The sequence below is a fragment of the Lipotes vexillifer genome, unplaced genomic scaffold (genome assembly GCF_000442215.2).
Source record: "Lipotes vexillifer unplaced genomic scaffold, Lipotes_vexillifer_v1.1 scaffold217, whole genome shotgun sequence".
Taxonomy (NCBI): Eukaryota; Metazoa; Chordata; class Mammalia; order Artiodactyla; family Lipotidae; genus Lipotes; species Lipotes vexillifer.
In genome coordinates, this window is record NW_006788200.1 from 2838261 (window position 1) to 2853954 (window position 15694).

The 15694-nt window shown below is 35.6% G+C and overlaps 1 protein-coding gene across 1 annotated transcript in view; it reads left to right on the forward strand.

Annotated features, from left to right (window-relative positions):
• Positions 1-14070, forward strand: part of SEC24A (SEC24 homolog A, COPII component) — a 59545-nt gene extending 45475 nt beyond the window's left edge. Inside the window, 8 exon segments of the mRNA XM_007461366.1 lie at positions 669-842; positions 3035-3145; positions 5258-5433; positions 9091-9228; positions 11746-11850; positions 12175-12267; positions 13440-13543; positions 13956-14070. Of these exon segments, the coding sequence (XP_007461428.1) occupies positions 669-842; positions 3035-3145; positions 5258-5433; positions 9091-9228; positions 11746-11850; positions 12175-12267; positions 13440-13543; positions 13956-14070 (1016 nt within the window).
• The last annotated feature ends 1624 nt before the right edge of the window (positions 14071-15694 follow it).

Genomic DNA, 15694 nt, shown 5'->3' on the forward strand with positions numbered 1-15694 from the left:
ATTGGCTAGAGTGGCTTATAGAACTCAGAGAAACATTTTAGTTACTAGATTACTGGTTTATTTTAAATAACTCAAGAATAGCAAAATAGAAAAGATGCATAGAGCAAGATATAGGGAAAGGGAAAGGGCATGGAGCTTCTGGAGCTTGCTTGCTCTCTTTGAGAGCTTCACTCTCCCCAAATCTCCACGTATTCACAGTCCCAGAGGTCTCTAAAGGACCCCATCCTTTTGGGTTTTTATGGAGGCTTTATTACATAGTCATGCCTGATAAATCACTGACATTTGGTGATTGATTCAACCTCTAGCGCCTCTCCCCTCCCTGGAGGTAGTGGTGGGGGGTTGAACTGGAAGATCTAACCCTCTTATCATATGGTTGAATCTTCTGACAACCAGCCCCCATCTTTAGGTTACCTAAGTGCTTTCCAAAAGCCACTTTGTTAACATAGCAAAAGATACCTTTATGACTCTCAACGCTTAGGGAATTCTAAGGGTTTTAGGAGCTCTGTGCCAGAAACTGGTGAAGACCAAGTGTATATTTCTTATAAACCACAATATCACATCTAAACTTTTTAATTTACTCTGTGCTATTCTGATAAGTGACAAGGATAAAATGTAAATATCTATATGTAGGTGCATATAAATCATTTTGATATATTTTTCTTTTCTAGGTCTTTCCATTCATACTTTCCATGGGAACTTCTTTGTTCGGTCCACAGACTTACTGTCCTTACCTAATGTAAACCCAGATGCTGGGTATGCAGTACAAATGTCAGTGGAAGAGAGTCTTACTGACACTCAGTTGGTTTCCTTTCAGTCAGCACTCTTGTATACATCCAGCAAAGGTAAGTTTGTTTGTTTGTTTTACTGTGGCAAAAACACATAACATGAGATCTATGCTCTTAACAAAATTTAAGTCTAAAATACCATATTGTTAACTATAAGCACAATGATATAGCAAAGGTAAGATTTTTGATTTGGCCATGTAGTCTATGGCTTGTGGTAAACTCCTTGAGAGTCTACTTAGTGTCTGAAATATGTTCTGGTAATACAACAGTCAATAAAACTGAATTAAAAACCTTTTTCTTGTAGGCTTATTCTAGTAGGGGAGACAAACAATAAAGAGGATATGTAAGTAAAATAGTAGTATGTTACATAGTAATATCAGTTAAGGAGAAACAGAAAGCATGGGAAGGGTTTAAGAAGTGCTGAGGGGATGTTTTTTAAAAATAGGGTTGTCAGGAAAGGTCTCACAGAGGGTGACGTTTGAGTTAAGTTTTGAAGGAGCTCAAATGGAAGATAAACACTTTTTAAGGGTATAATTTGTTTAGTACTAATTAATTTATAATGTGTTTTGTCCTAAAGATGATGTGAAGGCTGGTTAAATTTATTTTTATTATTTTAAAGATTCAGCGCTCTCACCCTATTCTGTTTTGTCTCCTTAAAAAACGTTTTGGAAGTCTTTCTGTGCTGTGTCTACTGACCTTCACAGCCCCACCAAAATCTATAAAAAGTGTATAATACAGATATTTTAATGAAAACCTTTAGTATGAGAGAAGTCCAGTTTTTGTACTATGATTGTAATACTGCATACTATAAATGTAAAAGTAAGATGGATTTCTGTCTCTAGGTATTTTTTATTTGACAGAAGAACATCCCAATCCTTTTTCTGCTCATTGATTTTTCTTAACATTTAAAAAGAAAAACTAATATATAATTGACCTATGGTAAAATCTACCATTTTAATACATAGTTCCACAAGTTTTGACAAATGTGTGTGTGACCACCACCACAATTGTTTCCCTAATAACTAACATTGGATATCTTTTTATATGTTTACTATTTGAAGTTTAGTTTATTTCTAATGTTTTGTTTTTATGGAAAATGTGATTATAATATCTATCCATGTCCACAAATCTTTGTCATTTCTGAAAATTTCCCTAAGATGGATTTCTAGGATTAGAAATAAAAAGTATAGAGATCAACTGTTTAGAAAAATCTTGGTATTGTCAGATTGCTTTTCAGAAATATTTTACCAATTTGTAGTCCCATCTAGTGCCCTTTTCATTTCAGCCTCTGATTTTGTGTGCATGTATCTGTGTGTGTCTGTATCTATGTATGTAATAGTTGTTGTTGCCAGTATGATAGGCTAAACATTGTATCTTATTCCCTTTAGTTATCAGTGTTTTTATCTAGACTAGAAGCACTAAACAATGTTACCCTTTTTTGTAGATATCACTTTTTCTCTTTAAAAGTAATTTGTATGAGCTCCTCCTAGATACAATTTCGTTACTCTTCATGTGTCCCTGCAGATTGTAGTGTGGGTATCCTCTCTAGTTTTTTTACTTGTTCTTTTTCTTTGTTGTTCAAGGTCTTGCTCATTAGAAATTTTTTAAAGATTGACATCATATTTGATATTTTATGGCTCTCAAAAGATTTTCATTTTTGTTTCTTGTATTTATTGATTTTTATTGTTGTGGGTAATTACTAAAGAGGAAGTATTGTGCCTATTAGTTGATTTCTTTCATTTTTTTTAAATGAAAGCTTTATTTGTTTGTTTATAATTTGGCTGTGCTGAGCGGCTTTAGTCTATTTCTTTTAAATTTTTTTCCTGTGATTAAAAAGAAACATAAAATTTCTCTGGACTTAAATATCAAAACAAACTCTAGAACACATCTTGGAGTAGTGTTGTCTTACAGTATGTATATTTTCCCAAAATTGTGTTTACGAAAAAGGATAAAGTAACCAAAAAATTCAGAAAAGAAATTTTTAAGAAGCTAGCATGTTACCATCATTTGGATATGATCCCTGTGATCTTTTCAGTAATACCTTGAAGAAAAATAATTTTGTAGTAAAAAAGATAAAAGAAATAATGCTTTAGAGTTTTCACGAATTAAAATTTTGATACTATCCCTGCTTACTATATATAACCCTGTTTGGTTCCAAATTGAAAAGAACTGATTTTTCCGAGTAACTTTAATACAAACTATTTTTTATGGTGCTGTCCCTCACTATCATTTGTGTGTTTTGTCCAAAGGTGAAAGAAGAATTCGTGTTCATACTTTGTGTTTGCCAGTAGTTTCAACTCTAAATGAAGTCTTTCTTGGAGCTGATGTTCAAGCAATTTCAGGGTTATTGGCCAATATGGGTAAGAATTGTTGTCACCTATTGCAGATATATTGCAAGTAACATTTGAAATGTCCACATAGTTTTGTTTTCCTTTAAATTATTAGCTTTATGATTTCAATATTTTGGATCCGGTGTATGCCTGCTAAGTAAATGGATCTGCTGCTCTGCTGCAGATAACCTGATCTTTTTTTTTTTTTTTTTAATTTAAACAGCTTTATTGAAATGTAGTTTCGGTTTATTGAGATATAAGTGATATAACAATCACTTAACCCATTTAAGTATACAATTCCATTGTTTTGAGTATATATACAGATTTGTGTGGCCATCATCTCAATCCGGTTTTAAAACATTTCCATCACCCCCAAAAGAACCTCATGTCCATTAACACTGCTCACTCCCTTCTTCCCTCACTGGCCTTAGGCAACCACTAAACTGTTTTCTGCCTCCCAATCTGCCTGCTACGGACTTAAATAACCATGTTTTCCTTAATGTCTTCCATCTCAGAGTTGCTTTCTTGGATTTTTTTTTTTTTTGGATCCTTTTTTCAAATACATAGAGCTTAACATCATTTTGTTTCTTGCTCCCTTTCTCCTTCAGGGATGACTACCAGTGGATCCATTTGCTTCAAACTCAAATCTGCCTATAATAGGAATAATTACGTATTTTCTTGAATTTCCTATTGGGAAAATTTTTCTTTAATGGAACAGGGTAAAGAATCTAACCTCACTTTAGTCTCATGTGTTGTCAAAAGTTAAAAATTGTGACCTAAGAAATGTGAGGGTCATTGCCTTTATATTTTGTTGAACTGGTATGTTTTGGTAACAGTGTGATTATTATTATTTTCAGCAACAACTATATATCAGGCAGTATTTGTGGATTAAAAGAAATCTTCACAACAAATATTAGTTCTGTTATTAAATTTGGTTGATCCCAATATGCACTTTTTTCACATTTTGTCAAAATCTTTAAAATCAGGATGTCTTCAGTTGATAAAGTCTTAGAGTTACTGTTGATCAGGTAACAGTAGTCTTCATTCTTTCTTGCTTATGTACAAATTTGGTCATAGCAGTTAATAACATCACTTCATTGAGTGTATTTTTTTTTTTTTTTTTTTTTTTTTTTTTTTTTTTTTTTTTTTTTTTTTTTTTTTTGCAGTACACGGGCCTCTCACTGTTGTGGCCTCTCCTGTTGCGGAGCACAGGCTCCGGACGTGCAGGCTCAGCGGCCACGGCTTACGGGCCCAGGTGCTCCGTGGCATGTGGGATCTTCCCGGACCGGGGCACAAACCCGTGTCCCCTGCATCGGCAGGCGGACTCTCAACCACTGCGCCACCAGGGAAGCCCGAGTGTATTTTTGATAACACATGAATTGAGTTTAGTTGTAGTTTGAGAAGTCTTCAAAACAATTAGAGTGTTTTTAGTATTGAAGAAATTTTCTGAGTATAAAGAAAAGCATAAAACAGTGGCATGACAGATGATGAAGATCATCTAAATAGCTAAGAGTTCTTTCAATAAATATAAAATAAAAATTCTGTGTGGGGCTTCCCTGGTGGTGCAGTGGTTGAGAGTCCACCTGCCGACGCAGGGGACACGGGTTCGTGCCCTGGTCCGGGAGGATCCCACATGCCGCGGAGCGGCTGGGCCCGTGAGCCGTGGCCGCTGAGCCTGCGCGTCCGGAGCCTGTGCTCCGCAACGGGAGAGGCCACAACAGTGAGAGGCCCGTGTACCACAAAAAAAAAAAAATTCTCTGTGTTAACAAAGCATGTGTGTTTAATTGCAGAGTTTTTTTCTTTCTCAATGATACATAAAATAAAATGGTGGGTTACAATTAATAACATCTTAGATTTGGCGAAATACAGTTTTCCCATTTTACAGGTAAGGATACTGAGGCTCATGAAAGTTAAATTACTTGCCAAATATTCATACTGCTAGGAAATAGCAGAACAACATTTCAACACAGGTTGGTTTGATTTTCCAAAGTATGTGCTTTTAACTGCTATGTTTGGTTCCTTGTGTATGTAATAACTTGAGAGAGAATTTGTATAATTTTAAAAAAACTTTTCTTTCCTTAACAGTGGGGTAGCTAAACTTCTGTCTTTTTTCTCTTTTGTCCCTACCTCAACCTCTGTTAGCTGTTGACAGGTCTGTGACTGCCAGTCTGAGTGATGCTCGGGACGCCCTAGTGAATGCTGTCATAGACTCTCTTTCAGCTTATCGTTCTTCAGTCCTAAGTAACCAGCAGCATGGACTTATGGTTCCTTTTTCTTTGCGGCTTTTCCCACTGTTTGTGTTGGCTCTCCTTAAACAGGTAAAAGAATCAGAATCAGAAACTAACACAGTGAAAATGTCAACAGCCAAAGTTTTTGTCCTGTGAACCACTAAACATTGTATATATAACTTTACATCAGTTAAGTTTTCTGAGGACAGGGACCTTAACTCCTATTGTATCTTAAAGGATTTGTAACCAAAAAAATTTACAAAATACTGATTTAAAGTATGTGCCTTCTTTGTAAGAGATGCTCACTGATGAAGTATTCACTGATGTTATCAAAGATGCAAATGATCAGTTTTCCAGTTTTTCAAAACAGGAACTGTATATTTTACTGCTAGAGCAACAAGTCACACATGAGACTCTTCTTATAATGCTTTCCTGCTCCCTACAATATTTCAGCCATATTTCATTTCTTTTTTTTGGTAATGCAATTACTATTTATTTATTTAGGCTGCGTTGGGTCTTCGTTGCTGCGCATGGGCTTTCTCTAGTTGCAGTGAGCGGGGGCTACTCTTCATTGCGGTGCACGGGCTTCTCATTGCAGTGGCTTCTCTTGTTGAGCACAGGCTCTAGGTGCAAGGGCTCAGTAGTTGTGGCGCATGGGCTCAGTAGTTGTGGCACATAGGCTTAGTTGCTCTGCAGCATGTGGGATCTTCCTGGACCAGGGCTCGAACCTGTGTCCTCTGCATTGGCCGGCGGATTCTTTAACCACTGCGCCACCAGGGAAGTCCCACATTTCATTTCTTAATCTTAGAAATGCCTTCTCATACATGTGTACCTATTTCCATGATGTGCATTATGCTTTCCTATCCTTGTCTTTGAGCTCAAATGTCTCTCTGGCAGTTGCCTTTCCTTCTGTAACCCGGTAGCTCTTTGTGCATATATTTATTTATAGAGAACATTAAAATAAATATTTATTTTTTATTTTTTTATTTTTTATATTATTATTTACTTGTCTCCCCTGCCTACCTTTTGCCCATACCCCTGGCTCCTGAAAAAAGAAAAAAGGGAAACTCTAGCCTGGTGGAGGAGGCTTCTTTTTCCAATGTCCAAAATATAATGTCCGTAGAAAACAAACATGGTTACCAAAGGGGATAGCGGGGATTGGGGGGGAGATAAATTAGGAGTTTGGGATTAACATACACACTACTATATATAAGATAGGTAAATAACAAGGACCTACTGTATAGCACAGGCAACTATACTTAATATCTTATAATAACCTATACTGGGCTTCCCTGGTGGTGCAGTGGTTAAGAATCTGCCTGCCAATGCAGGGGACACGGGTTCCAGCCCTGGTTCAGGAAGATCCCACATGCCGTGGAGCAACTAAGCCTGTGGGCCACAACTACTGAGCCTGTGCTCTAGAGCCCGCGAACCACAGCTACTGAGCCTGCGTGCCACAACTACTGAAGCCTGCGCCTAGAGCCTGTGCTCCACAACAAGAGAAGCCACTGCAATGAGAAGCCCGTGCACCACAACGAAGAGTAGCCCCCACTCGCCGCAACTAGAGAAAGCCTGTGCACAGCAATGAAGACCCAATGCAGCCAAAAATAAATAAATAAAATAAATATATATATTAAAAAAAGTAACCTATACTGGAAAAGAATCTGAAAAAGAGGAAACTGAATCACTTTGCTGCACACTTGAAACTAACACATTGTAAATTAACTATACTTCAGTTAATAAAAAATGTCTAAACTTGTAGACTTGGTAGAACTTTCCCTTATAAAATTTTATTAAAAAGTTCATGTTAACAGATTAACTGGGGAACCATCCCAGATTCCAGGATGAATTAAGGACTGCTCTTGTCAATTTGTATATTTTCTGAACTCCAGCATTGGCCTGTCAGGTGTATGTTGTCTCTTCCAGGCAAGAAGGGCAACCTGTTACACATTGATAGAAATAGCTTTTGAATCTACTTCTAGTTTCTTTAACTCAAATTATGTATTTCCACTTCTGAATATAATGTAAATGCATAGAGGTTACATAAATACTTAAATTTTAACATTTAAGAATCTGAGCTCTTCCCTCTTCAGGTCTTTCATTAAATGCTGTCCTTCACTGAGGCCTGCCTTCCCTCATCTCCCCATTTAATATGCAGTACTCTCATCCCATCCCACCCTGACATTCTTTCTCTCTCTTTCTTCCTTTGTTTTTCTCCATAGCACTTAACACTGAAATACCACATATTTTGCTTTTTTATTATTTACTTCTCCCTTACTAGGATTTTTGTCCACAAGGACAAGGATTTTTAACTTGTTTGTCTACACTTTGTCCCTGCATCTAGAACAGTTCTTAGTACATAGTAGGCACTCAGTAGATATTTTTTGAATGAATAAATGGAACTTCTTTCATTTCCCATAGTACTCTTTCTTTAAGAACCTTTTCTCTTCTTGCTTATTTATAGTCAGTGCATTTGGGTTTTTTATTTGTTTTTTAAAAAATAATTATTTATTTATTTGGCTGCACTGGGTCTTCATTGCTGCATGCAAGATCTTCATTGCTGCATGCAAGATCTTCATTGCAGCATGCGGGATCTTTAGTTGTGGAATGCAGGATCTACTTCCCTGACCAGGGATTGAACCCAGGCCCCCTGCATAAGGAGCACAGAGTCTTAGCCACTGGACCATCAGGGAAGTCCCAGTGCATTAGTTTTAAGGCATACTTTCATTGCTGTTATCTCTCTGCCTCTTTCTATTCCTTTCCATCAATAGAAATGGCTAAAACCTTACCTCAGAACTTCATTATTCTTCATGGAGCTAATATTCCAGTTGAAACTCACAATTACTTATTATCTGTATTCTGCTAAGCAGTTGTCTTCAAATTATTAATTTTCCTGATTGATTTGTGAGCTTTGTTACATTATTTAATTTCTCTAACTGTGGGAGAAACAAGGATAGTTAACCACCATTAATCCTCATCCAGCTTTTACAGAAACTTAGATCTTTGGTCCTTCATATTTCATACATGTCTTTACTTTGTCATCTGCAATATAACTTTATCCTCCTTGCAGTGTTATTTAGTTTTTTACATCACTATTGCTATACGGTAGATAGAGTGTTTAGATCGATTTCATTGATTGGGAAACAAATGCTGGAGAGATTAAATGACTTTGCCATGGTCAGATAATTAATTTGTCAAGACTTTCAGGTGAGGATATAGCCACGATTTAATAGATGTGTGTGACTTATTAAGGTATATATATATATGTGTGTGTGTGTATGTATATATATATATATATTTTTTTTTTTTTTGGCTGCGTTGAGTCTTTGTTGCTGCAAGTGGGCTTTCTCTAGTTGTGGTGAGCAGGGGCTACTCTTTGTTGCGGTGCACGTGCTTCTCATGCAGTGGCTTCTCGTTGTGGAGCACAGGCTCTAGGTGCGCAGGCTTCAGTAGTTGTGGCTTGCGGGCTGTAGAGTGCAGGCTCAGTAGCTGTGGGCTTAGTTGCTCTACGGCATGTGGGATCTTCCTGGACTAGGGATTGAACCCGTGTCCCCTGCACTGGCAGGCGGATTCTTAACCACTGTGCCACCAGTGAAGTCCCAAGATATATTTTTGAAAGAATAATTAATGGTAAATTTGTTAATTCTGTCTGAAGATATTCTTTTAACAACTGATATTTGCAAAATGTATATGTATTTGTTAAATACCTTTTCTTTTTTTTAATGGGGGTGTATTATTTTGTTATAGAAATCATTTCAGACTGGGACAAATGCATGTCTAGATGAACGCATTTTTGCTATGTGTCAAGTGAAAAATCAGCCTTTGGTTTACCTTATGCTCACAACTCATCCCAGTTTGTATAGAGTTGACAATCTCTCAGATGAGGTAAGATTGATTCATTTTTTAGTTGCTTTTACTTGAAGGTTTATAAGCCTAATTATATTGAATCCACTGCAGAAATAAAGAAAGGTGTTATCTTTTTTAAAACTTTTCATTTTATTCCTATATAAAGAAAGTTTGGTTTTGGGAAGCTCCTGAAAATAGTACCTTTATTTATTAAAATAATAAACTTTACTGTTTATTTAAGACAAATCTTTAGAGCATATCTAAGTAAATGAAGAGATTGTCAGATTGCTCAGAGCAACCTATGATTTATTTATTTAAGCAAATTGATCTGAAAGGAGTATCCCTAGAGTAAAATTACACTTAATTTAAATACCTCAAGTCAATGTTTAGTGTAATGGTGTGCTTGAATTAAAGAGAAAATATTTATCTGGTAAGTTGTAACATTATTTTCCCTTGATAGGAAATTAACCTGAGTTAAAGCTACAAGCATGAAAATGTTAAATCATAACCTTTCTTCCTGCATTGTGATCAAGTTAGGATATATATGTTGGAAGTAATATTTTGGTTAAAACGTTTTCGGAGTTTAAAGATTTTGGGGTACCTTGCATAATAAAGAAGAAATTGCGTGTGAAATTTGAGGTAACTTTTTAGCAAATGAAAACTGTTGATGACATTATTAGTTTGTATTACAAAAATAATAACTCAAGATTAATCCTGTGTTTGACAAGTTCAACTAACTGGACCTGTCTTTTTCTCACATTAAGATAAAGGCAAATTAACATAAATACAAATGCAATATATTAGATGTGTATAATACGGAAACCACTAGAAAGAAGAAAAATGAATCACTCATATACATTCAAAGACAAGCACTACTAGGACTTTCGGTGGTGTATTTATCAGGACTCTCTTTTCTGCAAGTAAGCTTAGGAAGGAGAGGGGACTGATGTGGCACTCAAACACAAACCACACAAAAGGCTAGGGTATAACTAAACTCAGGTCTAGCTCAGATTCATAGACTCTCTTGCATTGCCTCATTCTTTCAGATTGGCCTTTTCTACAAGACCAGAAAACAGAGCCACTGATAGCTTCCCATCTTTATCACCAGAGAAGGACAAGGCTCTCTTTTCTTAGTTCACATTAATTTCTGAATGGCTGTATTTAAGTTATAGTCTCTCTAGCTGCCCACACACCCTAAGGCCAGAGGTCTTAAGGTGCTGTGATTAATAGTTCCTGGTAGAGCTAAAGCCTTATCAAGGTAGTACCCCTTGACAGGTCACTATTTTATTTACTTTCTCCTTTAGATAAGGTTAATTAAGTACCAAGTTTTAGTACTTAAATCAACTTTTGGTCAAAAATGAATAGTTATAAATATTTAAAGGTGTGTGTGTGTGTGTGTGTGTCTGTGTGTGTGTGTTTTAAGATGGCAGTACTATACTCAATTATAAATGAAAACCTTCCATTTCTGGCCTTAATAAATATTAAATTGGAGAAAAACTCATTTGCATTAGACTTACTCTTCCCTCAGGATGTGTACATTGATCTAAGCCACGCTATCATCTGTTATTATTAACTAAATTCCAGACTTTATTTGGATCTTACTAATGTCATTTATCCATTCAGGATATGTGATATTGATTGCATTTATTGTATTCGTTTTTAAAATAATAATTAAGATCAGAAATTATTTTGGCTTTATTGGGATTCATGGTGACTTTGTTTAGATAAGTGATACATATTTCTTCTTCTTCTTTATATTTAAATATGAATAATTGTGATTTACCTAAATAAGTTCCAAAGTCTCAGAGGTAACACTCATTAAAATTTTTGTTTGTTTGTTAAATTGTGGCTCCCTATTACCGGTATCTAAAAGCTTTAATTTTTTTTTACTTTATTTATGTATTTATTTATTTTTAACATCTTTATTGGAGTATAATTGCTTTACAGTGTTGTGTTAGTTTCTGCTGTATAACAAAGTGAATCAGCTATATGCATACATATATCCCCATATACCCTCCCTCTTGTATGTCCCTCCCACCCTCCCTATCCCACCCCTCTAGGTGGTCACAAAGCACTGAGCTGATCTCCCTGTGCTATGCGGCTGCTTCCCACTAGCTGTCTGTTGTACATTTGGTAGTGTATATATGTCAATGCCACTCTCTCACTTTGTCCCAGCTTACCCTTCCCCTCCCTGTGTCCTCAAATCCATTCTCTACGTCTGCGTCTTTATTCCTGTCCTGACCCTAGGTTCTTCAGAACCTTTTTTTTTTTTTAGATTCCATATATATGTGTTAGCATACGGTATTTGTTTTTCTCTTTCTGACTTACTTCACTCTGTATGACAGACTCTGTGTCCCTCCACCTCACTATAAATAACTCAATTTTGTTTCTTTTTGTGGCGGAGTAATATTCCATTGTATATATGTTCCACATCTTTGTCCATTGATCTGTTGATGGACACTTAGGTTGCTTCCATGTCCTGGCTATTGTAAATACTGCTGCAATGAACATTGTGGTACATGATTAAAAGCTTTAATCTTTTGCTTAATTCTTTAGGGTGCAATCAACATCAATGATCGCACTGTACCTCAGCCACCTATTCTTCAGCTTTCAGTGGAGAAGCTGAGCAGGGATGGAGCTTTCCTCATGGATGCAGGCTCTGTGAGTAGTCTTGACTGCGCTGGATTCTTCTCTCTGCATACTACTACCTTATTCCTCTTAATATCTCTCTTCCTTAACAGATTATATGCTATTTAATCTGTATATTTTTGTATTAGCCACTTATCCCTCCATAGTCTCCTTTAATGCCAAGCATAAAATGTCTCATCATGGTAAATGGTAGTTATCATTACTTCAGTTGAAGGCTGTACAATCTCAGTAAATGTACTCATCTTTCTGATCTTTTGAAACACAGTCAGTGGTTAAAGGTAAGTCAACAGCTCACTGTTAAGCTACATCTCAAAATAGTTTTCTTCCCGTCCCTAGGTACTAATGCTTTGGGTTGGAAGAAATTGTCGACAGAATTTTCTCAGTCAAGTTCTAGGAGTTGAAAACTATGCATTAATTCCACAGACTATGGTAAGATTATGTAATTATAGTGATTGTAATAGGCGTAAAGGCATTTCAAATATGGCAAAAACATGAACATCCTATTTTGAAATCATAGCTATATTTTAAAGGCATTCTTTAGGTTATTTTGCATCTTTGACTGACTTATTCTTATGTGTGTGTACTATTTTAGGGAGAAAGTAAGGAATTTAGTTTAATGGCCAAAAAAGTTTGCTGCTGTTGGCATTAGTGTTAGGGCTCTTTTATTTCTGTGTTTTGTGTTTTTGCAAGTGATTTCATTGTTCTTTGGCAGGGTCCTTTTAACCGCTGCTTTGGAGTAAGAACTAAGCTAATTTCCACACAAGCAAATGACTTGTGACCAGTGTCAGTTGGATTTATATTGATTATTGGACAGTGTAATAGTGGACTCTCTGTCACTAGCTCTGTGACCTTGGTCAAGTCACTAACCTTGACTTGACCAGGTTTGTCAAACCTGGTCAAGCCTCGTTTGTAATATAAGAATGCTATTGCTTATGGAGGAGTATTTGAAATAACACATGAGAAAGCATGTGTGAAACTATGTACCATTTGGATAGCTGTGAATTTTAAAGTTAGAATTAATTATAACATGGTCTTATTTCACATCATATTTTTCAGTGTCAACTCTCAGTTTGTCACCAGCTTTAGAATATGTTTTATGTCAGCATCTTTTCATATTTATGGGTTTAACTTCATTTATAAAAGTCATTAGGAGATTTATATATTTAAAAGACATATATGTCAGGATTCTATCTAGGATAAGCAGTAGCTTGATGGCTGGTCTGGATGACTAGGCATTTTAAGTAGTGAGGAGATAAGAAATGGTTATATTTGTAATAACTGCCTGAATGGATCAGTTAATTCTAGATGTTATAATGTATATATAGTCTATGGCTACTTCAGTGGAACAGTGGCAGAGTTGAGAATTGCAACAGAGACCAAATGACCTGCAAACCTAAAATATTTATTATCTGTCCCTTTAAGAAGTTTCCAACCCCTTACTAGAAAACTGTGGTATGCAGAATCTCAGGCACCTCCCCAGACCTCCTAAATCAATGTCTGCAGTTCAGCAAGATCCCCAGGTGATTCATATACGAGATGAAGTTTGAAAAACACTGTAGATGGTTAGAATAAGTTGGATGTTGCTGGTTTTTGTTTAATAGACAGACCTTCCAGAACTTGATACACCAGAATCTGCCAGAACAATAGCTTTCATCTCTTGGCTTAGAGAACAGAGACCATTTTACCCAATACTTTATGTAATAAGGTAAGTTGAATTTGTCATTTACTGATAGTGAAACAATTTGGCCTTGCAAGGACCTGTTTTGAGTCCTTGTGACTCAAATATGTGTGACCTTTTGCTTAAGCAAACTCTTTATTGACTGATTGATTGATTTGGCCACACTGAGCAGCTTACAGGATGTTAGTTCCCCGACCAGGGTTGGAACCCGGCCCCGGCAGTGAAAGTGCAAAGTCCTACCCACTGGACTGCCAGGGAATTCCCACAAACTCTTTAGAAGAATATAGAAAAAAAATTTTTTTTTAATGAATAGTACTAAGTTATGCTTTATATCCAGTTATTAGCAAAATGTGTGTCAAAAAGCTTTGTGACAAATCCACTGTTATGTTACTATTACATTTTGTCTAATGTATGTAAATATTTGTCTTTTATTCCTAAGGGATGAGAGTCCAATGAAAGCAAACTTCCTTCAAAACATGGTAGAAGACAGAACAGAATCTGCATTATCATATTATGAATTCCTCTTGCATATACAGCAGCAAGTGAATAAATGAACAAATGAAGATACTCAGTAATTTCTAAGGAAAGTTACAATAATGCAGAACACCTGAAAATGTGTAATACTTTCCTTTCCTATTAGGTTTGTGGACTAATGTGATGATTATATGTTCTCACTGTGATCTCAACAAACTATAGCAAATAAAGGAACACACCAAACATGCAACTCTGAAATACTGTATTTTTTAAATCAAAATATATCTATATACAATGGGATACCTTTTTTCCTTTGCTGCCAATTATGTTTGAGTTGTTATGGATTGAAATAAGACAGTATTGCAGAGGCAAAGTACATTTTGTAAAATAAAGACTTCTGTGTTCCAAATGTATATTTCTCATTTTTTTCTGAATTTTTGGCTGCTACATTTAAAACCTCACAAGACTAAATGTTGCAGGGAAGTTACAAATCCATTGATGATGATCTTTTTAAAATCAAAAAATTTCTTAAGTAAATAATATGTTGGAAAACTAGAATCCATCCCCCACAGTTGTTTTTTTAAGGAAGAAAAAGGATCATTATGTTAACTAAAACTAGAGTAAACTAACTCTAGTCTAGCTTGAGAAGACTATGAAGTGATACAGTCAAGCTTTAAAATCTGTCAGTATTCTCTATACTTGAAGAACAAAGTCCCTGATTTGAAGTGAAAACTATATGTGGTTTTCTGATTTGACTGCAGAAGACTTGGTTGGACACACTGTCTTATTCTGCAGTGAAAAGAATCTGAGCTGTCTTCATAAATACGTTGGGACTCGCAATGATAATAAGGAGATGAGAAACTTAGTTATCTTGATCCTTTAAGTGGGTTTTATTTGGTACATTTTTGCTCTGTGATGTATAATAAAAGCATTATATTGGTGAAATGAGTATGAATGAAAGAAATTAAAGGTTTCTTAAATGCTGTCTCAAATGCATCAGTAACATTTTTCTAAGGAGTTTAATAATTAAATTGGAAGCTGCTCATAAGATTTATTCTTGGATATTAAAAATTAAAGCATGAATGCCACTGTTTGGTTTAGTGGATATTAAGATTACACAAATCTGGTTTATGAAAATTACAAAAGAAACTTGATTCCTGAACATGTTTAAGAAACTGCTTTTTTGATTTGGCCAGAGAAATATTATAGTCAAAACTATTCAGTGAATTTTGTTTACAAATAGGTAAATTATACATCTGTATGTTTAAAGTGCCGTGATAAAATATCTTTAAAAGAGTTTGGTCCAGTTTTCACAGATTCATCTTGTCTTATATGAACTTCTTAAAGTAAAAGTTGTTCACGAGTAGTACTTGATGAAAACATTTTTGTTTCTTTGTTTTAATGGGTTAGAAAAATGTGTTTACAATCTTGATCTCATATGATCACCAATGAAATAGTAACTTTCAGGTTTACATCCATATGAGCTGACTTTAACTGAATTGTTTTGGGGTAGGGAAGAAACAGGTCCCACTAGAGTATGTACTACTGCTTGCCAGCAAGATCAAAATAATTGTGTTCTATAAAAATATTATCTCCCTTAAGCAGTGTTAAGGTTTATTTTCAGTATGCAAGTGGTACATTGAACTGGAAATTTTCTTGAAAGCTGCTTCATTTATTAGGAAGCAATTTTCAAATTGTAGCTAG